The 24,490-nt window shown below is 40.8% G+C and overlaps 1 protein-coding gene across 3 annotated transcripts in view; it reads left to right on the forward strand.

The window, feature by feature from the left end:
- Positions 1-21,975, forward strand: part of PHKG2 (phosphorylase kinase catalytic subunit gamma 2) — a 556,437-nt gene extending 534,462 nt beyond the window's left edge. For all 3 annotated transcript variants that reach the window (XM_044086635.1, XM_044086637.1, XM_044086636.1), the window contains exon 10: positions 21,044-21,975. In XM_044086635.1, the coding sequence (XP_043942570.1) occupies positions 21,044-21,349 (306 nt within the window). In that variant the 3' untranslated portion in view covers positions 21,350-21,975. The remainder of the gene's footprint in view (positions 1-21,043) is intronic.
- Positions 21,976-24,490: the final 2,515 nt, after the last annotated feature.

Below are 24,490 nucleotides of genomic sequence, written 5' to 3' on the forward strand. Positions count from 1 at the left end.
GCCCAGGTCAGCTTTTCAAGAACAAAATGTATGTCCTAGGGAAGTGAATAGGCTTCCTGGGAAACCTGATATGAAGGATGCCTTTAAAAAAACATTGTTTGACCTCAAACCTAGATGCCAGAGGAGAAGTTAAGGACGGACTAGCAGAAATTGCTGAAAGATGAGCTTTAACTGAAGAATGTACCAACCCAACATGGAGCAGATCACACAAATAAGAGAGAACTGTAGGAATCTGTACTGAAATAGGATCCTGGTAATGAAAACGACACAGACAAAACATCTCTTCCATTAGGACAAGTATGGTTTTCTGGTAGTGCGTTTCCTGGGATCCTACAGGACCTCATCTAGGTCCTTGGAAAAGAGATGCCTAAAATATATCAAAACCCTGTCACCCACAGCACCATTTGGAGAGTGGACAAGTGAGGATGGGTTAGAGACCCCTTGTCTTGTGTGAGAAGGTGAGGTAATTTGTGGTAATTGCCCCTTGCCAAGTGAAAAAGGAAGAGGAGATAATATCTGTGTCAAAAGGGAGTCACCAGCAAGATTTTGGGGGAGTCTTGCTTGGTCTTGTGCAGGACCTTTGGAAGCAGAGGAAGGGGAGGGAAGGCTTACAGAAACATCCCCTTCCAAGGAAAAGATGGAATGTCCACCTTCCAAGCCAGAGGACTTGGGATTCTGGAACAGAAGAGAGGAAGTTGTGTGTTCAGAGAGGAGGCAAAAACTACGCGAGGAATACCCCATTGCTGGATAATGTCTAGAAACATCTCTGTGAAGCATCCATTTGTGAGCCTGTGTTCTGGTATGCTGAAAGAGTCTGCCACTATATTTTTCTCTGAGGGAATGTACACAGCTTGAAGAGTCACTTGATACTGAACATCTGGATCCCAGACCCGAAGAGCGAGTCTACAGAGATGGTAGGACTGTGTCCCCCTTGCTTGTTGACATACCACATCACTATGGTATTGTCTATAAAACCTTTGAGCGACCCAGGAAGAAAGAGGGTATGAAAGTCCTGAAGAGCTAGAAGGGAGAGCTCTTATCTCCTTGACTTTGATGTGATTTGACTGCTGATGAAGAGGTCACAGACCCTGAACCTTGAAAGAACTAAAGGAAGCCCCCTAACCCCAGAGGCATCTGAAAAAAGATCTTGAGTCTGGACTGGAGGTTGGAAAGGAAGCCCAGGTTGAGAGGAGGTTGAAGAATCCACCACTGAAGCTTGAGACAGGAGAGGAAGGGACTAGGAAATCCAGAGGATGGCAGCGTTGAAGCCACACTGACTTTTGAGGTACCACTTATATTTTCTCATATTGAGCATGGACAGAGGCAACATAGTAATGGTGGAAGCCATAACCCTCAGGACCTGAGAAAGTCATTGGCTATGACTGAAGCCAAAGGAAGAAGATACTGGAAAAAGCAGTCTGAGAAGAAAGCCTTGGGGAAGGCAGAAATGCTAGCATGGGAATGGTCTGGATCCTGCAACTGAATAAAATGTGATCCTGAGAAGGAACCTAGACTATTTTCTGAAAGTTTATGGTGAATCCTAGATATTGCAGCAGATAAACAGTAAACTGGAGTTCCTGAAGCAGAACTTCAGGGGACAAGGCCTGAATGAGTAGGTTGTCCAAATAAGGAAAGATCTGAACCCCTCTCATCATGCCAAGCTCAATGACAGGAGTGAGGCATTTGGTGAACACCCTTGAGGCAGTAGAGAGGCCGAGGGGTAAAGCAGAGAACTGAAAAAGCAAGGAAGAAACAGAGAAATGCAGAAATTTCCTGACAAGGGAATGGATGGAGATATGAGATTAAGGCATTCTTGAGATCTAGAGATACCAGAATGCCTGGGGAAGCAGAACAGGGAATGAAGTTTGAAGGAAGAACATCTGAAAATAGAGAACCAGAAACTTTTCTAGAATAAAAACCTTTTCCCTTCCCTTCCTGGTCAAGGGACACAACCTGAATGGTGCTGTGGACCAAAATAGCATGAAGCACCTCTGGAAAGAAAGGAAGTTGTTCCTGAGAAGGTTGAGGGTAGCCCAGAAAGGGCGGAAGAGAGTTCCACATTATGAAATACCCCTAGTAGATGATCCCAAGAGTCTTATGTGACCCTTAACCAATATGGAAGGGACAAGGGAACCTGGCCAAGGAAAAATGGAACCAAATTGTCAGATGAAACCTGGTTTGTCCAGAAAAGGTGGTTTATGAGAAACAGGTCTGAGCAGACATAGCTAGAGGTACGCACCTAGAACATTTTTTACCCTTGGGTGGAGAGCAAGGCTGTCCACTAACAAAAGTGGATTTGGAAAAGTAGTCCCATTGAAACTTAGGGATAAAAAAAACAAAAATGTTTCAACTTCTGCAAGGCTTTGCCCTTATCCTGGATGGATTTTAAAAAGTTCAGCAGCAAAGCCAAAAAGATTTTTATTATCTAGAGAGCATCCAATAATTTGGCCTTAATGACAGGCAAAGTGTGAAGATGAAGCCAAAAGTAATGCCTCAGAACAGAACCAAATACAGCAGCCCTAGAAGAAGCATCAGCTGCCTTATAACTGCACTTAATGGAGTGGTGAGCCACTTGAGAGGTAGAACCCAACAAGGAAAGGGCTGAAACCAGCTTTTCTGACTCAGTCAGAAACTACTTGAGAAACATGAGAAAGAAGAGCTAAAATAAACCTTGTCGTGTTGGTGTAGTAATTAATAGCCTTAAAAGCCAGGGTGGCGGCAGTATAAACCTGTTTACCTAGCTGTTCCATGGCCCTACTATCAAAGTCAAAGTAAACTTTGATAGGTACAAACCACTACTAGGGTAACCCAGAATAAAGAAGTTGTTGATCCCCATATAAATGGTAAGGACTATTCCTACTCAATGGTATTAACATATGGGGAAACTTGTGATAAAATTAGAGGTATTGTGAAGAAAAACTGGATACTCTTCAAAGGAAATGAAGAGCTCTTAGGGATTATAGGTGATGGACCTACTTTTTCCTATAGGACTAACAGTAACTTAAAACTACTGTTGGAACACCCCATTGAGCACAAAATTAAGACCCCTAAGGGGACCACTAGGTGTGGGGCTTGTGACTATTGAAAATGTATTATTACTACCCCCACCTTACAAGTTGGTAAGAATAGCTTAGTGGTGAGGTTAGCTACGGGCTCTTGTATTACTGCAGGGTTTGTTTACATTTCTGTTTGTCAGGTTTGCCAAGATTATGTGAGTAAAACAGAGAGGAGGTTTAGTAGGAGGATTTATGAGCACCTTTTAGTGTCAACAAACAGGATGAAAACAACACACTGTTCCGACATATAAAAACCCTGATCACAACTTTTTGTTTGGTATATTGGAAGTGGTTGGTAAGGTTTTTGGGGGGGTGATTGGAAAAATAGATTAGATGGGGCTGAAATGAGGTGGCAACTAAGGTCGAATGCCACAGTCGCCCCAGGTATCAACGACAATATTTCTGTTCAACCTGAATTAGAACTCAGAGCAACTAGACTATAATACTAGTCTATTTTAAGTGTTCCTTCTTGTTCTACATTATTAGTTTTGGCACAAAGGGTTTTATGCTTGATTTGTTTATTTTCCAAGTTAATAGTTCATCTTTTAGTGGGAATAAAGGTTGTAGTACCATTTTAAACAATTGGAAGGGGTTAATAGGAGAATGTTCTTATATAAGGATGTATTACTAAATCTATACACAGTTCTGATGAAGTCTTGATAACGAAAGCGCTTGACTGTGGTTTTACTTGAAGTTTTTTGGATGTATTTTACTTATTGCTTTTTGCCATATTGTTGTGTTTAATTTGATCTGCAGAATTAAAACATTGCTGTTACACTTGAGTCTGATCTGTGCTACAGCAGGAGCGATAACTTTTTTTCTCTGTGGCTTTATATCACTCTAGTACCAGGATTTTGTATATTTAAAGTAAACTTTATTGTTGATCAGATATACACAGCAGTGCAAGCTGAATTAAATTGCGTTTCTTTGGTCCCTGTGCAAGACGCGCAGTAATCATTAAAATATTAACAACACAGTAAATCTCATAAACTAAAACGAAAAGTCGCACAAGCCACGAAACTCCGAGCAAATACTAATTTATTTATTTAAGTTAAGCGCTTTTCATTGCCGCTTAAGCAGCAACTTCATCAGACATTAAACAGTACACTCTGGTAAAATAAATATTATCTTATTGACCATGCGTAATACTATCTTTTTAATTTTCAATCCTCATGAGTTTTAATATTAATGAGATGTAATTCAGCTGACTTCTCATGCGATCACATGACCTTTATTTTATTCTATTTATTTTACCAGAGTGTACTGTTTAATGTCTGATGAAGTTGCTGCTTAAGCGGCAACGAAAAGCGCTTAACTTAAATAAATTAGTATTTGCTCGGAGTTTCGTGGCTTGTGCGACTTTTCGTTTTAGTTTATTAGTTTGTTTATACAGTTTGTTTAACACAGTAAATCTCCACAATTGGATAGGAAGACATTAGATAATATTATACTACTTGGTATTGCAAGACTATGACTTCACATTGTGATTGCTTAGAATATTGCACTGCATCAATGTAATATATGTTCTGATGTTCATATTGCACATGTATGGAGTGGTGACTCACTCCTGACTGTTGCACATTCATGAAATAATAGCATACGAAATCAGACTAACTGTACCAGTTACTGAAGCAATTTGCCAGAGTGATTACTATAGATGTTACTTCACAGCAAGTGGCATATTGATCTGATTTGCTGTCATGCCTGACATTCAAGTTCAGCAGCCTTATGGATAGAGGGAAGAAACTCCTGTTTAGTCTAGATGTTTTGCACTGTAAGCTGTGATACTGCCTGCCCAAGGAAAGGCGGAAGTACATGCCATGGACAGGGTGAGTGGGATTAATTATCTTCATTGTCCTTCCCACACACCAAGTCTCGTGCAGATCATCCATGGATGGGAGTGAGGAACCAGTGACTTTTTCCACTTTCCTCACTACCCTCAGGAGAGCCTTGCGGTCAGTTGCTTTGCAGTTGCATACGATACTATGATGCTGTTTGAGAGGATGCTCTCAATGGTCCCCATGTAGAAGGCTTTGAGGATGGAATGAGACAGGTTTGACTTCATCACTTTCTGTAGGAAGTGCAGACGTTGTGCCTTCTTCACTGTGTGGCTAATACGAGTCGACCAGGAATAGGTCATCTGAAATGTGCACCTCCAGGAACTTGGTGTTTTTGACTCTTTCCACTGCCACCCCTTTAAATTCCAGAGGTTGATACATCTGAGTCCTCCTGAAGTCCACTGTTAATTCTTAGGTCTTGCTTACATTTAAGTCAGGATTGTTTCTGTCGTACCAGCCTATCAGTTGCTCCATTTCCTCCTTGTAGGCTGTTTCCTCACCATTTCTGACCAGACCTACGACAGTGGTATCACCTGCAAACTTGATGATTTTGTTGGATTCATGCTTGGCCATGCAGCTGTGCGTCAACAAGGTGAACAGCAGAGGACTCAGGATGCAGCCCTGAGGGACACCCATGCTCAGTGTAATGCTGATTGAACTGTTATTTTTCACATATACTTTTTGTGGTGTATTGATGAGGAAAGTCCAGTATCCATTCACATAAGGGGGTGTTGATGCCCAGCTGGATCAGCTTTGATATCAGATTCTGGGGGATGACATTGTGAAAGGCAGAACTAAAATCAATGAACAGCATTCTGACATAGCAGTTCTTGTTCTCTAGATGTGTCAGGAATTCATGAAGTGCTATAGCTATTGCATCAGCTGTGCAGCGGTTAGATCTATAAACAAACTGTAATGCATCCAGTGTTGCAGGTAGGCTTGAAGAGAGATGGTTCTTGATCAGCCACTCAAAACACTTGATTACTATTGTAGGAGAAATTAGCCAGTAATCATTCAGGCTTGTCTGTTGGGATTTCTTGGTTAAGGGAATGATTGTCATATTTTTGAAGCAGTTAGGTCCAATGACTAGTTGCAGGGATGTTTTGAATATATCTGTTAGTACAGCGGACAGTTGGGTAGCACAGTCTCTTAGAACCCTTCCCGTAATATTATCAGGAACAGCTGCTTTTATTGGGTTTACTTGCCTCAGGGTCTTCAGAACAACAGATGTTTTTAGACATAGCACCTCCTCACCCTGTTCGACAGGGTGCTTATTTGGCACAGTGTTGTTGTCCATATCAAATCTGCTGAAGTAAGTGTTTAGTTTGTTCAGAAATTGTGTTGTCATCACATAGGGAGGATGCAGGTTATGGCTTGTATTCCTTGCCATAGATGTCTGGAGTCCCTTTGGTCAGATAACTGTCCCTGAATTTTACGTCTGTATGTCCTCTTAGCATCCTTTATACCTCTACTTAGATTTGCTCTGGCCTGTCTTAGGGCATCCTTGTCTTTTTATTTTATTTTATTTTACATTTGTTTACTGGGAAAGTCCGACTGGACACAGATCCATTTTCAGCGGAGGCCCGGGGAGAAAAGCTCCACAAATATGACAGTACATTATATTGGTTAACATTTCCAGTTATACAAAACATTAGTTAACATTAGTATAATATAAGACCATTTTCTTGCAGACAGTTACATTTAGTTACCTTACAATGGTAATATTTACAAGGTACAGGATATTTCGACTCAGAGTACAGTATGTTGGTTGAATACAGATAAAAACAGTTGTTTGATATGAGTTTTATTGGAGTATCTTCTAAAATTTGTGCAAAAGGGGTAAGACAGTAGAGCATACTTTGTTTTACTGCTTTGTGCCACTAAGCTATTAGTGGTTGAGAACAATGGTGTTTATTTGAGTGAGTATTGATATTAGTGAATTATTAGGTCTAGCCTGGGGGAAGACATGAACATAGCCAGTTTTCCATAAAATGTGATTTGATGTTTTTTTTTTTTAAGAGGTAAGGTGAGGATGTTGAGGTTAGGTGATTGGGTAGAAGGTTCCAGGTTTTTGCAATGCAGCAGGCGTAGAGTGATGTGCCAGCTTCATTTTTGTGCTTGGTGACCATTATGTGGTTTTGTTGTGTTGATCTTCGGTTTCTGGAGGGAGTATAGTGTTGAATTACTTGTTGCAAGGCAGGGGTTTTCAAAGGAAAGTAGTAGAGCTTATGGACAGTGGTGAGTTGGTTGAGCAGAAGGATTTGGGGCAACTCAAGCCAGTTGAGTTGTCGGAGGGATTGGCAGTGATGGGACCTATGTGTGGCCTCATTAGCAAATTTGGCAATTTTGTTGTAGCATGATTCAATTTTCGAAAGCTCTGCTTGGTGAAGGTTTGTTAAGATTGGGGAGGCATACAGAAGTATAGATAACAGATGAGTTCTAGCTATGGTGGCTTTTGTGTGTCTGGTCATGTAGTTGTGGTTTCTATAAAGGAGTCCTATCTTTTTATTGACTTTCTTGATTGTTTGAGAAATATGGATGTCATATTTAAGTTTATTATCAATTACTACTCCTAAGAACTTGGTGTGAGGTGTAGGAGTAATGGTAGTATTGTCTTTGGATATTATTGAAAAGTTATTGTTTGTGGTCTACTTGGGCTAAAAAGAATAAGTTGAGTTTTCTTTGGGTTAAGCAGCAGTTTGATGTTGGTGAACCATTCTTCGGCAAGGGTAAAGTTATTTTGGGTTATAATTTGGAGTTTATCAAGGGTGCTTGCAGCACTTATTATAGTGGTGTCATCTGCGTATTGGACTATTGAGGCGGAGGGTAGGGATGATGTTATGTCATTAGTAAATAATGAGAATAATAGTGGGTCAAGGATGGATCCTTGTGGTACACCAATGGTTATTGGGAGTAGGGGTGATAGGTGGTTTTCCCAGAGAACAGCTTGCTGTCGGTTAGATAAATAGCTACTGAACCAGGATAAGGTGGAAGAGTTTGAGTGGCAAGTTTTTCTAGTAGTAGACTGTGGTTCACCATACCAAAGGCTTTGGATAGGTCTAGGAATATTGAGGATACAAACAGGCTGTTGTTTCTGTGGGTATTAATATTGTTTGTGAAGGATAGCAATGCTGTGGTAGTACTGTGTGAAGGTCTGAATCAATGTTGGGATTGTGATAATAGATTGTTGTGAAGCAGAAATTTCATTAGTTGTGAGTGTCTTTTGATTTAAATGCAGCATTTCATGTCTTTAGGAGCACATATACTTCACCAGATAGCCAGGGTTTTTGATTAGCATGCATGATACATTTGATGACTGTTGTGTCATATCAATGCATTTTGAAATATAGGCCATTACAGATGACATATACTCCTCCAAGTCGTATGGTGGTTCTTTACAGCTGCATCTCTAAACAGCGACTAGTTCATACATTCAGAGCAGTCCTACAGTGCCAAGACTGCTTCCTCAGGCCATATCCTTATTTGGTTGTAGGTTTGCCCCTTTGCAGCAGTGGTGTGTATGCAGGAAGCAGCATGATGGCCAGATGGTCTGAGTTGCCCAGATGTGGATAAGGCACTGCTTTGTAGCCCAGTTTACATTTGTGTATACCTTGTCCAGAGTGTTCTTCCCTCTTGTTGCAAAATTCACATGTTGCTGATAATGGGGTAATACTGATTTCAAGTCAGCTTAATTGAAATCACCTGCAGTTATATGGGCGAACTCAGGGTTCTTATTCTGGAGATCATTTATTGACAGATGCAGAATGTTCACTGCCATGTTGGTATTAGCGCGGGAGTGTGTAAACAACTGTCATGCTCACTCCATTGAATTCCCTAGGCAAGTAGAAGGGTTTGCATTTTAGTGACATGAACTCAATGTTTTCTGAGCAGTGAGAGGTGATTATTTCACAGTTTGTACACTAACTGGTGTTAATATACACACGAACACCCCCTCCATGAGATTTACCACAGAGAGACTGACTTTGTCAGCACGAAATAATGACATCCTCTCCACATATGTTGTACTATCATTTATACTGGAGTTCAGTCAAGTTTCAGTGAACACAAGTAAATAACTATTTCACACCTTAGATTGTGTGGAAAAATCCATCCTTAAGTAGTCCATCTTGCTGTCCAGTGAGTGTGCATTTGACAGCAGCATGGAAGGAAGTGCAGGCCTGTGCAGATTTCTTTTCAGTCTGGCCTTAATTCCTGCTCAAGAACCTCTCTTTCTTGATCTTTCACCTCCTTTCACATCTGAAGGAAGTAACTTAGTAGAAGGCAGCATCTTAGAGGGTATATCAGAGTAGACAAGCAGCACAGAAAGACATTTGTACAGACATTTCATCAGGCACCTTGTAAAATCTGTTAGGTTTCTTGGAAGCTAGAGGCTGAGAATCGTGGGCTACACAAGCTGCTGAAAAGGTGTCCAGGAAGGCAGCCAGAACTGGAGGAACAGCAGAAGATTTGTGAGACTCCATCTGGAGAAGTTCATAATATTCCTAGTGTATATCAGAAACCTGAGCACAATCCCACATGAAATACATGAAATAATGTCCTCAAAGGAGAGAGCTTCTAAAGAAGAATCTGGACTGAAGAGTCCTCTTCCTTAGACTTGTAGTCCAAAGTGGGACGGGATCTGAGACGAGTATGCTAAATACTCTTGCCCAGAATCCAGATCCTCATCAGAAGACTCTTGCTGTGCAAGTCTCTTAAGATGAGTAGCAGACGAGGGAGGGGCTGGCACAGAGGCCCTTTTAGGATGTTTTAATGCCAACAAAGCATTAAACACCCCCTCAGTAAAATCCTCCCATTCATGCTTTGGATCTCTTAACTGCAGGAGGAATATGCTTTTTTGTGGGGTATCTGCACAAAAAACCCTAGGAGGGTCAGACCCTTGCTGACACTCTACCAGTGTAGCAGGAATCTTCTCCTGAACTAAAATTTTCAGAATACCTGTCAGTCTCTCAGATATAATCAGCCGAGGATACCCCTCTTTCTGGAGCAAAGGTTTGAAAATCCTCTGAGGACATGAGAAATCTGATCCATGCTGGTCTCCAGGGTCACACCAGAGGAATCCAAAGCAACAACCTGATGATCCTCTGGGCTTTCACTAGCCTCCAGAGAGACGTCCAGGGGAGGCTGTACAGCAGCTAGATCAGATTTGTTTTGTTTTTTTTTGCCTTTTTCTTGACTTGTGGCTGATCCCTGGGACAGGAAGACTCTGCCAAAGCACCTTGTGCCAAAACCTTTTGGAGATTGGTGTGATGTGAGGTATTGCCAGCTGTACCAGGAGAAGTGAGACAGTGCATGTGTGGTATATGCCACCATGGCTGACTGGCGTTTTGTAATCTTATGTCATTTGACTGTCACATTGATCTATACAGATGCTTATATTAAAAATTTTGCTTATATTAAAAATGCTGCAACAGAATCTTAACAGAGTTCTGAAGGTGAATTGTGCCAGAGTCAGGTGGCTAGATGTGATGTTGTTATATAACCAGCTGAAGGCAGAACTCTGGCAGCAGCAGTTTTTCTTTTTCTTTGGAATCTGTTATAAAAGATTTGTCAGTTATCACAGTGCAGTTGTTGTCATTTCAGTTATTGAGTAGTAGCTTGGCTTGTCGAAGTGAGCATATCAGCAGTACATCTTGCCTTGCGATACTAAGTTAATTAGGAATAGTTTCTCTTTAGTTTAGTATTATATTTTCTGCATCTGTGAGAGTCTATCCAACTGTGTTATTTTTACATTTCCTGTGACTGAAATTCTTGATGTTTATTGCAGCTAAGTATCGAGTATTCTCCTGTTTTTTTTTATTTTATAATCCATTATTAGTGCTTGTGCTTATTTTAGTGACACTGTGGTCACTTCTATACACCTTACTGCTTCTGTCACACGTTACCATTTATATCAGTATTAATTTAACATAGTATAATTGGTTACCCTTTGTAAGAGCCTTAGAATATCTGGCTGGTGGCAGCAATCTACCTTATAGTCTAGAGAGAAGGGACACAGCTGGTGAATCTGAGCTAGCCTTTCCCAGGGGTGTGGGTGTGTGTGTAGGTGCATGTGGTGTGCGGGCGTGAAGTCAGATATTCAAGCATGTGTGTCATATACTTGGAACTGGGACATAAGTGCTCCAAAGTGAGTCTTGTTTGGGATATGAGGAGACAGGGAGACCAGTCCCAGTGGAGCATATTTCCTGTGTGCTCTTGAGGGAAATTTTGCTTGATGCAGAGAGCTGCATTTGAAATACCGTGTAAATCCATTCCTGTATTTAGTGACCGCCTCTCACCGGTGTCAGTGGTGAAGATTGAGGCTCCTTGATTATTTACTCTGGTTAAAGAGAGGCTGTCATAATTGGTTTTCTAGGTAAATAAACAGAGTAGAGTTTTCCAGTGCAGTCTTATGTCAAAATGTTCTTGAAAGGTCCTTTACATAAGACATTACCAAGAAAGCCAATTTCCCTTCCTTGGGATGTTAATTTTGTGTTAAAGACGCTAACACTTTCACAGTTTTAACCAGCTAATGTGGCTGACTTGAGGTTCTTTACATGGAAAACAGTTTTAGTGATTGCTCTGTCCTCTGCAGGAAGGGTATCTGAGTTGCAAGCTGCTATAGTGAGTCATCCTTATCTTATTTTACATAGGGACAGGGTTTCTTTGAGAACTAATCCTTCTTTTATGCCTAAAGTGATATCCAAGTTTACTTTAATCCAAACTAGCCATCTTCCTGTTTTATTTCCTGAACCTAAAAATGAGGGAAGAAAGTCCATACCTTTTAAGTCCACAGACAACTTAGGTACTATTTTGACAGAACTCTGTCTTTCAGCTCTTCGGACCAATTGTTCATTTATTGTGAAGGTACAAAAAAGAGGTAACCTGTGTCAAGACAGACTATTTCAAAATGGTTGTCTGAGGCTATTACCTTTTGTTATGCTCACCACAACAAATCTATTCCAGACAGGGTCAAGGCCTTTTCTAGCAGGGCCTTGGCTTCATCTATGGCTTTTTGGAAAGGGTTGGATTCTAGAAGCATTCTAATAGCTGCTCACTTGGTTCTCTGCATGTACATTTACAAAGCACTATAAACTTGATTCCTTCTCTAGGTCCAGATCAGGCTTTAAGGACCATTCTCCAGGGGCTCCTGGACTCTTCTTCCACCTCCCAAATGTAGATAGCTGAGGTATTCTGCCCATATAGCTAAGGCTACTGCAGCAGTGATCAGTGTGATGAACGTAGTACAGTTGTGCATGTTTGAATGATCACTGCTGCAGTAGCTGCACTCCCCCCTTGTTTTTTGTTGTTTTTTTGAGCCTGGGTGTGAACATTTATTTTCTGCTGTTCCTAGCATTTTTCTTTCAGGGCTTAGCCTCCCTCTCTACTGGCAGAAAAGATGTGAAGGGCTTTCACCAAACCTGTCGTTTAGTCAATGCAGCTCAAGCTGCCTGACAGTTTGGGCACATGGAAGGTGTTGTGAAGGTTTGGAAGCTGGCCGGCTGTTGTATCCTATCCTTGTTAAGCTATAACCCCACATAGTTAAGGCTACTGCAGTATTGATCATTTGAACATCTACTGTTAAGTTTTACTTGCAGAACTGTACTTTCTTGACGTGATCCGTTCAAATATAGCATCTATATGCGCTGTCTCATAGTCATACACATCTGCAGTCACTTCTGACCACATATTGATAGCTTTTCATTTGAAATCCGTAAACCAGCAGATGCAAATATCACAATATTCATAGACTTCAAACTTATTTACTTCCTGCAGTTCTGTGGTGAAGTCTCAATAGTTGAGGTAAAATTGTTACTCCTAAAATGTGGGCACTGCTAGTAGTTCTGGAAATAAATTCTGTTTCCACCAAGAAAACTGTTTGTCTGTCATTCCATATAAAAGTAAACAAAATGGGAAGAGTAAGAGCAAACCAACCTAGTCTTCCACTTTTCTAAATAAATGCTATAATAAAAGGAAAAAATCGCATTAGAAAATGTAGCCAAACTAAAGACCCCACAGATTGAGGTCAACATCAAAAGGTTATCCAGAGACTGAAAAATACTGTTAGGAAAACAAAGGCTTCCAATGAACTTGTCATTGGAAATTAAGGATAACACTTGTTAAACATATTCTGCAAAATGAAAAATAAAAATACATCTTTTGTGGGACCTGATAAAATAGCAGGCTACCTGCTGAACTTGATTCAGGAAATGCTAGTGAACTCCCTTCAGCAACTGTTTAACCTGAGTTTATCCACTGGCGCTGTTCCTGTGGTTTGGCATACAGCAGTTGTGATGCTATTCCACAAGAGTGGCCCCACCGCTGACCTTGGGAGTTATAGACCCAGCAGCCTGACAAGCCTCATCTGTAACTACGGTATAAAAAATCTTGTAAGACTTTATCTCCACCAGTTTGGTTTAAGGGAAGATCTTGTGTAGTGAGTCTTGTTGAATTTTGTTTTTGAGAGTGTAGAGCAAGCCATGGGCTATGGTCATGCTCTTCATACAGCATACCTAGACCTCGCCAAAGCCTTTGATACCATACCACGTGCCACCATTATCTGCCAGCTAAGTTAGCTCTGATTCCTATACAGAACCCATGTTGTGAGGGTGGCAGGCATGCCTTTAGACATTATGAAAGATGACCAGTGGGCTTATCCCATGCTGAGAACTCTGTTGTTTGGAATATATTTCTCTGATGATCTAGTCAAAAATGGGGGAGTCTGGTTAACCAAGTTTTCAGATTACTCTAATTAAATCACTTCTGATATGCAGAATCTGCAAAGTGAATTTACATATGTAAATAGTGGTCTGAAATAGGCTAATACTAAAACAATGCAATATTCTTGCATTTGACAAACCGTCTACCCAGCTTATAGTATAGAAAACACCCTACTCCAAAATAAAGATGTCAAAGACCTTGGAACATAAGTAGATAACTCTCTTGTATGATCATCATGTTACTACAGTGGTTATCAAATCCTGCTGTCTGTCACGGCTGATTGCAAAGGGTATTTCCTCTAGAGCTGAAGTTCTTGTACCTCTGTATTTTGTGGTGATTAAGCCCATCATTGAATACGGTATCCCTTTGGGGGGGTTATCTTACTAAATACATCAAGCAATTGGAGAGACACCAAAGGTTCCTGACAAAACGGATCAGGGACCTGAAATACCTAAGCTACCAAGAGAGGCCTGGGATCGCTGTCCCAGTACTCAGTGTGCTGCAGACTCTTTCTCAGCAGTCTTTGCCTTGCCTTCTGGACCTTTAGGGATCTGGCTGTCCCTGACCTCTTATTTCGCCACAAATCAAATCGTCCAGAGATCTGAACCCGCTTCAGCAAATAAATCATTATGGACAGATTTGTCACACAGCAACTACTACTTTACATATTCTTCAGAGCAAACAGTGCGACACACTGTCTTCATTTTAAGAAGGAATTAGCCATTGGCTGGATATTTATAAATTCACCCCAGGTAAGACTGGACTATTGCTCCTTGAAAAGGGAGGTAAGGCCTAAGGGTGGGTTATGGCAAAGCATACATGGCCACATGCCTTCTTTATTCTATGATTCAGGTATTTTGGGGCTTTGAATAGATGTCTCTGTGGTGAAGTTGATACTAAATTTGTTTGCAAGGATATTGGCTATATCAGTTGGGTCAGAATAGGAAACCCTATTGTGAATTAGTTCTTAGCAAAGTATTTTTCTTTTAATTTTCTGACATAGTTAAAGGGATTTATAATTATTTTCAGCTTTAGAGGCCAGCTTAAGTTTATGGGTTCCTTTAGTGGACCTCAAAATGTTTTTTTTTAAACAGTTTTGATATTATTCCTGAGATAGATTTTGGATACTTAGTTTATGCAGGTTTTTTATTTTTTGCATAGTATATTTGTGGCATGGACCACCTGGGTAATTTGTTTTTAAATTTCTCATGATGCTTGGTTCTGGTAGAGACTGATAATTCTGTGCAATTTTTTAAATGGCAGTAGAATTCCTTAGTGAAGATTGTTGTGTTAGGTAAGGAGAAGTGAAGTCATAAGTGAGTTTTGATATTTTGTCACATATAGGTTGAGGTTGGCATGTTTGTTGTCCTTAAATTCAGCTGGGTGTGCTGTAGGAGTTTAGAAGGTCATAAGTTTATGGTTAATTCTTCTCTGGACGAGGAGATACCAGAGGAGTAGTGTAAAAGGCAGCCATATTTGTAAGAATACCAGCTGCTCAAGGGGATTTTTGTCTATTATGTCCAGGAATTTGTAGTCCTATATCCTGTATTAGAAGGTATAGGTGTCCCAGTTTATTGAAGGGGTAGTTGGTCACCCAAAATAAGGGTGTTCAGTTGTATCCTTCAAATGTTTGTCTTGTCAGCCTAGAATCCAGTCCCTAATAGTGGGCTGCTTAGTAGAAAAGCTTTCAGCCAGCCTCGAGTCTAGTCTCTAAGAAGAGCTGGCAAGGATTGTGTCCTAAGTTTACTTTTCAGTTAGCTACCACACGCCTCAATGTAATTTTGACTTTGCAGACACTGAATAAGGAAGGAGGTTCAGACTTGTACCTTTACAATGTGGAATGACTAAGACTTCCCTCTTTAAGGAGTGTTTCTGAAAAGATTCCTGAAGGATCGCATTCTCAGGCACCTAAGGGACATGGCTCATTTTGACACACACAACAGTTTAGCGAATCACATGAATACTTATCCCTCCCACACTTTCACATTTTAGGTTGTTGAACTTGTGCTTTTTAGTCCCAGAGGAGGTGATATTAAGAATCTAACAGAAACAAAGCAAATCAAATGGATAATGAATTTTAAAGCACAGAAACCACCTGGATTAAATGCAATGGTTCCTTTAAAACCTGTTCTGAAAAACAAGACGCGTGTCCGTTAAATGAAAGCGTAATGCTTTGATCTCGATCAGTAACATCTGTTTAATGATTGGTTACTATAAAGAGTATGTAAGATGCGTGGATTGGAGGAGAATTAGTTTATCTTCTCATTTTACAACAACCAAGAAACTAAACGAACTGAAGAAGGCTATTGGCCGAAAGTGCTTTTTGTGTCTTGTGTTTACTGAGAAGGAATTTATCTTTTATTACTTTCTGTCTGGCTCTAGGTGAGCAACGTTTCATGTGTGGATGTCAAAAGTGAAGTGTCTGTTTTAGCTTTATGCTGAGCAACATTCTGTGTATAGAAATTAAAGTGTGGCATTCATATTCGCTCCATGGGGAGCAACGTTTTATGTGCTGATTAAAGTGTGGCGTTATCTACTTGTCTTGCATATGTCAAAGTATTGTCATTATCGTGAATTTGTGGCGTCTGTTGGTGGTGCACTGAGTTTTTTATTCTCTTTAAGGAGTGTGGGCAGTCACTCTTGGACACCATATTCCCTGTGGGTGGCTTATGTGGTTGTTATTGTCCAGCCTTTACAGGACATGAGGAACATCCTCCTGAAGATAAAGTGGGTCATCACCATGGTGTAGCACATTTATAACCTACCATTGGCGGCCTCCTTTTCCTAGGCTAAGACATCTTCCCAAAAAGAAGAAGCTGTTCTCCTGGAAACAAAATAGAAGACTTATGCATGTGATATCCCACCGCAGCACCAGACAGTTCTACGACAAAAATGACTGTGCTTGTCCAGCAGCCACTGTTCTAACCATCTGGGAGTCCTTATTGATGGGAGGCAATTTCTTAAAACTTTTGTGTCTTCTTCGAAGAAATGTTTCTGTTCAAAATGCAAGCTGTTGTTGCACAGCTTTTCAGACAAGCCTAGACTGTACTCCTCTCTGCAGCTATAGAGAATGTAGCCCCTTTGGATCAAGGCTGGAGAGTTGTTCTGCCTCTCTGTTCCAGAAGGGATTTCCATCTCATCGTGGACCTCACTGACTTTGAATATGTTTCAAATGGTAACTTTCCAGAGAATGTTACAGCTCTGGTACTACAGTGTACGTGGGTGATGTTACTAATCACAAAGGGCACCTGGTACAGCAGCATGTGAGGACCTCAAAGGGGGTTCCTTTGATCGGCTTTTGTAACAAAGTGTCACCACATGATCATTTCTGCCAGAGTAAAGTGCTAGCTGATGTGCAGAGGCTTTGTAGGAGAAGGAACTGTATGTGCTCTATTACGCACATGGCCGATTGCTGAGGGCATTGCTGGAGTCATCCCCTCCTGTGGCTTCAGACCTTGGGACTGATGTAAATGGAGAAAAAATCTCATGGGATCTGTCTCGCATAATTACCTCCCATCTGCGTGGAGCTGGACAGTCTCCACTGTCTTCCTTTTCCACTGAGATGGTGCAAGAGTCTGTGTGTTTGCAGGCTAGTTACAGGTGCAGCAAATGACTCTGGTTTGGACTGCTTTGCATCTTGCAGGCCTGATTGCTTCCTCAGGCATAACAGCACCTTTCTCATACTTTAGGATATGGGTGGTTCAGTAGACTGTATGGTATCGGTGGACTCAGCCTTCACCACTGCTGCATCTTCCCATCATAGATCATTATTGTGGAGCTTTGGATGGGTGGAGTGGGGGGTCCTTGATAGTCTAAAAGTGGGTCTTCCTTTCATGCAGAAATTTTTCTCGAATCCTAATGGCGTACACTTCTTTGGCATGGTGGAGATCCCAACTTGACCTCCACTTTGGAGAGGAAGTGGTCTCTCCTGTAGAGAGGACTTTACATCACTCATTGGTCCTGTATTCATTCATCATGTGGCCTTAAGTATATAATAGAGTAGAAACCCTTTGGACTTCTAATGCAGTCTGACAGACAGTGCATTTTATCATACCCAAGCAAGCAAGTGTGCACTTAGCTGTGTACCTTTGGTGCAGAGGGGCAGTACAAGTCTGGCAGCGAGACATAGAAAGGAGCAGTAGTGTCTCAGCAGCAAACATGTCAGACACGGCAAAGCCCGGAGCTGTTGCTTCAGTCCTCGTCCACAGCTAAACATTTTGCAGTTGTATTTAGTATGTATCTTCTTGGAGTGGGAAGCTCAAAGACCATCTTATTTGCCACTCAGGTGAATGTAGCCCTCACTTATGCTTACAGCAGTACAAGAAGGAAGTGGCATTTGGTGTGTCCTAAACTCCATGCTAGCTTTGGTTCTTCCGCACCTTCCCACCATTCACTAAGATTCAGTGCTTCATTGCCCAGTTCTGAGAGTTTAAAACATATTCTGTCTGTCCCTTGGTGAGTTAAGAAGGATATGGTTTCGGGGTCCGGGTGCCTTACGGTCAGTGTGAAAGTGGCTCCACTTCAGAGTCTTACTTCTGCTGAAAACCTTCTATTCCTGACAGCTCCTCCAGCTGTTGGGGTATCGACAGGTGTGGGGGGTGACTGAAGCAGCTGAGACACTTTCCTGCCAAGTGTACAAGGGTTTTCACTTGGGCAGGCAGGTATCCAGTTCCAGCCCAGTTGGTCATCATGCAGGCACTCCTGACTTAGTTGAGTTACCTGTATAGTTTGAGTTTTAGCAAACTCTGCCCTCGAAGACTGTGTGAATACCAGACTGTGGTACAGCACTTTCATGTTCTGTGTCTTCACTGTCCTTTGGAAAAGCCCTCCTGTTTGGAATGTAAATGTCATGATTGACAAGCTTTCTTTTTTGCTTTCAAATCCTCTGGTTTGACAGCTGTGAAGATATTTTTGAAAACCATTTTCTTATGGACCATCACCTGTGCTCACAGCTGTGATCATCACAGCTGTCAGTATTTCTTGACTGTAAGGGAACCATATATCTTTTCACAAGAATGGAGTGTCCTTTAGGACTAACCCAAATCCTTTCTGAAAGTGGTATCGGAAGTATCCTTAGGTTTAATACATTCATTTCCTGGCTTTCTTGATAAGGGCGGAAACCAGGAGACAAACCCGGATGTGCATTGCGAAGTCAGGTTCTGTCTGAAGTGAGTGCATGACTTTAGGAAGGCAAAACAGACGTTCATCTTCTGTTCTGCAAGAAGAAGTTAGCAGTTTTCTAAGCTGGCCCTTTCCAATCGGGTTATTAACTGAATTATTTTTGCTTTTAGATGGATGCTTGCGTAGTGGAAAGTGCTCTTGTGGAAGGCCTTTCCACAAGATAAGTTGTTTCCTCTAGTGCTTATATCCCATGGAGATGTGTGTTGCAGTCATTTTGTCATTGATTTACACTTCAAGCAAGCATTTGTACTTTGTGACTCCAGGAGTTGGCATTTCCTTTGTTACTTTGGTACATCAGGACTCAGACTTGAGTATTGTGATCTTAGCTTTCCACTGGCTTTTGCCCCCATAGATGGGTTCTTCCCAGTTATAGACTATCTTGTAGGGCAGCTGTTAATGTATACAGTGTATCTGTTAAAACTACTATTGGTGACGACTTTGTAGGTTTAGAGTATCTTCTGTCCCTTTCTCTGTGTTTAGATAACCCCTCCATCCAGCAGCTGCTATTGAAGTTCCCTTTTAAGGCTGTCCATAATCCTGGCACGATGTACACCAACGCTTTAGTTTCTTTTCTCTTGCAATAACCACATTCACACAGTGTTTGGGTGGGCTAATTGTGGTTGGTTCAGGGGTGAAATGTTCTTTTCATGTGCATTGTATTATGATGTTGATGTGTCGGTGTAGTGCTTGCATACCACAAGCTTGGAATCTTTTGATAAATTCCACTGGAAAGAAGGGTAATTTGTAATAAAGAACCATGGATGAGGGTCTGTCATAGGTAACTGATAAGGAAAGAATGGTGTATGTTGTTTACAGGTAAAATTAGTCCACAGTTTCCACAATGAGGTAATAATCCCCTCTAATAATACTTTTGAAGTTTTAATTTATTTGTTATCTAGAGTAGAACAGACCCATATGGATCTTTTTAAGAATTTTTAGATAGTGTCTTGCCCTGCTGCTTTTATCCTCCCTTCTGTATATTATCATAATCACATAGCACTTACTCCCAGACCAGAGAATTTACATTTTCAGGTGCACATTGTTATTTTTTAAATGGCAGTTTTGGCTACTCCCATCTGTTAACTCTCCACATGTTGCCAGAGACAGGGGGTAGGAGTGGTGGTAATACCCAGCTGTCATTAGTCTGTGGGTTGGTCATGCAGTATAGCTTAATCTGTAGTGCCTTTGATTGTCTTAGTCACGCACAAATACAATATTTATCAGTTTATATTCCCATAGGCACAAGTTAATGTTTTCAAGTTTGTGAAAAAGGAGGGGAGCTCTCTAAATTAGTTTTGAACAGATATATCTTCTCTGAGCTGATAATAAATATATATATACATACATAGGTTTACAGTCACATAGTCGATCGCACTGTGCACGATTAACGTATGTGCGTAAATCAGGTAGCAGAACTATTAGTGCGAGTACTATATTTTCGAACCTTACAGTAGCGAACAGCCGCTATAGCAAAGTTTGACAGTCTAGTGTAGATCACACTGTAGTGGAGATTGGGAAATGTACCCTTTCCTTAGTGTAGTGCGATCTCAGAGTTTGTATATATAAGTGGGGGGTGGGGGGTGCAGGGTGCTTGCCCCCCTGCAAAACATGTTAACATATGTTTAGCCTATGAGCATTTCAGTGAAATTGAAATATTTGACATTCGACTTAACTGAAATGCTCAGTTCGGCATTTACTGTGGTTGGTGTTGTGATTTCCGAACATTTTCTTCGGATATCTGCACTTTCGGCCACAGTAGTTTCGAACATGTGATAGTAAACTATATATATATATATATATATATATATATATATATATATATATATATATATATATATATATAATGTGTGTGCGTGTGCACATACTGCTGTTTCCAAAACTGCAATTAAATAAATATTTACTGGTCTTGCTCCTAGCCGTTAATATGGGCAGACACCTGTACCTTCATCTTCAGGCTGACATTACTCCATATTAATTTTTGATGGGAAGTGGGAACTACATGTAATACTGTCTCCTGACAGTGAATATTCTGACTGGATTAGTCATTACTGCTTTGTTTCCATTGTGTTAGTGAAAAACTGCAAAGGTTATAGAGAAGAACCATTTAAAAAGTTACTTTGTGGTGAGTGTGTGTTCTGAAGTTGAGAGCATTTAAGGTTAACACTGGGAAAAATTGTAGATACCAAAAATGTAAGAAACTTTCCTATTCCATTTTTTATTTTTATTCATTGTATATTTTATTCCCTGCAGGTTTGGATTTGGACAGTCCTAGCATCAATCCGCATTTACTACAACTATCGTCGGGTGAAGCCGCTCACCAAGGAAGTGCTGATGAGGGACCCTTACGCTATCAAGGGTGTACGCAAGCTTATTGATGCTTGTGCTTTCAGAATTTATGGACATTGGGTAAAGAAGGGAGAGCAGCAGAATCGGGCAGCCCTGTTTGCCAACACCCCCAAAGCCGTCATGGTGACCCTATTGGCAGAGGAGGAGAGGTTTCACTATGCCGATGTTGGAGAACATGAATTTTCTGCAGAACAGGTGATAGCTTACTAGTTGTGTAAATGGGGTCACATCACCTGCGAAGTCTGAAAGCTCACAGCAGCTGTTGCCTCCTTCATAAGTGACTGCTTAGCTTTAGGCAGACAGCATACTGAACTAGTGAATTCTGTGGGCTCTTCAGAAACGTTTGCACACCTCCTTAGTATGACTGCTGTTTGCCTTTGAACTGTTTACTTTTGGCTTTGTCCCTTTTATCTTGTGATAGTTTTAGTATTGCTGACAAACCTGTATCTTCCCAAAGCAGCTCTGTTTCGTCATTTTGGAAGATGTCAGTAGGAAGTGATAAACATTTATGGTTGGATATTTATCACTCCCATCATAGAGATGACTGCTGAATTCATCACGCCTAGACATGGAGAAACTTGTTCATTGATTAGCTGTAGATGTATTTGAGCTGTGTTGATCACGCAGAGATTGCACTACATTTTTGTAATCTGCTTTCCAAGTCTTCACGTGCAGAAACAAAGCTGTGTGGTGCTGCTGTCAGCGGTGTCACATGATAGCTCCACTTCGCTTCCACTGTTGAGCTGGCTGATGTATGTTGCAGGTTGAATCCTCAATATTTTAAGCTTTCTGTGCTAGAAGCCGAGATATAGTTGAAGGAAAATCTTACATTTTAATTTTTATACATTGTCTTTCCCTATGTTTTTCCTTTTTAATGTGTACAAAAATAATTGGAGTAATTTTTAGAGATGTACATTGCAGTCACTGTCAAGATTAGCAGACAAGTTTCAAGAAAGCAGTTGAAAAGACAGTTCTTGACAATTATTCATGTTAATACAGATGCACAGAAATATTTGTGATGATGTGCTTGGACGTATTTGTTAAACAGTTAGTCTAGTGACATCTGTAGCTTACAGTATAACACTACCATATTTGGCACAGCAGCATTTAGGCACATGCTGCTACTAACAAGGGTTTAGAAAATAAGCCAGGCCTGAAGGTGCCAGCAGGGGTACTATGGTCATTATGATAGAGAATGGCTGTCATGGTGCCTTGCAGGTGACCAGCATTGTAAGGGAGGTGCTGATTTGGATGGCTAAAGGTCTGGTACCATGTGAATGTTGTATTGTGTACAAACTCAGTGTGTCCTTGGCATTGACTTCTCTGGAGAAGGTGAAGCATAATTCGCCCGACCACCAGGGAGTAAAAGTGAATGTGATGAAGTGTACACAGCTGCAAGAAGTAAAGGAGCATGCCAGCCCAGCTTTGAGTATCCTGTTAAAAGAAGCACCTTTTACATCCTTGACCAAATTCTTGGTACGTGGAAGGTTTGGGGGCTGCTGAGGGACCTTTGAGTCCTGAACTTTTGAGAAGTTTTTAAGCTAATGTGCCAAGATGATGTCTGTGTACACTCATATTAAGTAGTGTCCTTGGACATTACTTATACAGGAGAGGGTTACAAAGAATGTCATGGCTTGTCCTTTTACAAGATGATGGCAAAGAATCCTTGTGCTCTGCTGCCTGTACAGTAACAGACTGAACTCTTTGGGATGCTGTCCCAAGAGGGTAATTTAGTCATTATTAACAAGGCTTCCACCTTTGCATAGTTTGATGGTGTGAATTTTCAGCTGCCATTTATGTGGTTATGTGACAGTGCTGCCACAATCTATATGAAGGGTGCATGGTCCCCATCCCAGCTTGTCAGACTGGTGGCAGCAAAATAATGGTGAACAGATTTCTTTAACATATGTATTGCTGTAGACTTTTCTGCATATGTCACACACCTGCTGGTGACATGGCCACATCTGTGGTGGCGCAATGCATACGTGAAGTACAACTCTCTTTGCTCATAGCTGACATAATTTAGTGAGGGCTGTTGACAGGGGCAACACATGATGTAGCAGGTTTTTACTTTCCTGCCACATGTGGTGTAGCAAGAAAGTAACTACTTACAAAAAGCAGTGCTGTGTTGTGCGTTTTTTGCCCTGATGTCAATGATACAGTAACAAATGATGGCATGTTATGATTGGCTACACAGTTTTAGCGCAAGAATATCCAGGGTAACATTAATGTTGGCAAGTTTACTGCTTTGGTTGACTCATTTCTTGAATATTGTGAATTTTAATGGCCACTGTCCAAAATATGTCCATTTTCAAGTTGTCCATCACATACATGTTGCAAGTTATCTGTTGTACTTTAGAAACTGTAGGTTAGAACCTTTTGTAGTTGGCGATTAAATGGCAGTTGTTACCATTGTAATGTTTGGGATAACTGTTATTCAACTTGCAGCTCCAAAACAGTGTGAATTCAGTATTCCAAGACATGACTGTTTGCAGTATCTGAGATGGAAGACAGACTGTATGATGATGTTATCTCTGAGTTGTTAGGAATGAGCATTTCCATTTTATACTTTACATATTTTGGTGCAGTTCTGTCCCAGTAATGATTGCTGGAGACACTACTGAATGTATAAGAAAGTTATAAATTATTGTATGATGTTTACTGTAGTATGTAACAAAATTTATCCAGGGATGGAAATTAGTCATAGCAAAGTGGCACAAACTGCTTAATTTTCAGAAGCAAAAGTTTTTGTTTTTAATTGTTTTATGAAAACACTTGAGCACGTCTAAGAACATTCTACTGTGTTTTACACTCGTCAATGGTTCTGTTTTGATTGCAGATCATTTCACACTGTGGTATATACTATACTTACCTCATAGTATTTTATATGTGTTTTATCATATTTTTTTAGGGGAACAGGACACCTGATCATGGACAGAATTAATGATATTCAGTTGAGATTGGTTCCAACTTATAATACTTCTCTTGTTAAGTGCCTCCAGTGGCCGCAAGTCCTGATCACCATACATTATACTGTTTTGCCATTTGGTTAACAAGTTGGCAATCCTGCAGACAAGGAGAAGAGGAAAGAAGGTGATGTTGCATGCCACCAGCTGTTTCCCCTTTTCTTTGTACGATCTCAGTTACATGGCAGGTGGGGAGGGGATTGTGATTACTCAGTGCGCCTTCGTTTGTGCAGTCATTTCTGCAATTTCATTCACCAGGGCTTTCAATGCATGTGTAGACTTGTGGTAGTCTTTCTGAGAAGTATTGTCTCCGGACTGTCTGTCCTATGATGAGGTGTCCTATAGCCATTTTTAGAGTAAGTTTAGTCATCTGAAGTAGAGTTAT

The sequence above is a fragment of the Protopterus annectens genome, chromosome 10.part0, assembly GCF_019279795.1.
Source record: "Protopterus annectens isolate FY-2018-M chromosome 10.part0, PAN1.0, whole genome shotgun sequence".
Lineage (NCBI taxonomy): Eukaryota > Metazoa > Chordata > Ceratodontiformes > Protopteridae > Protopterus > Protopterus annectens.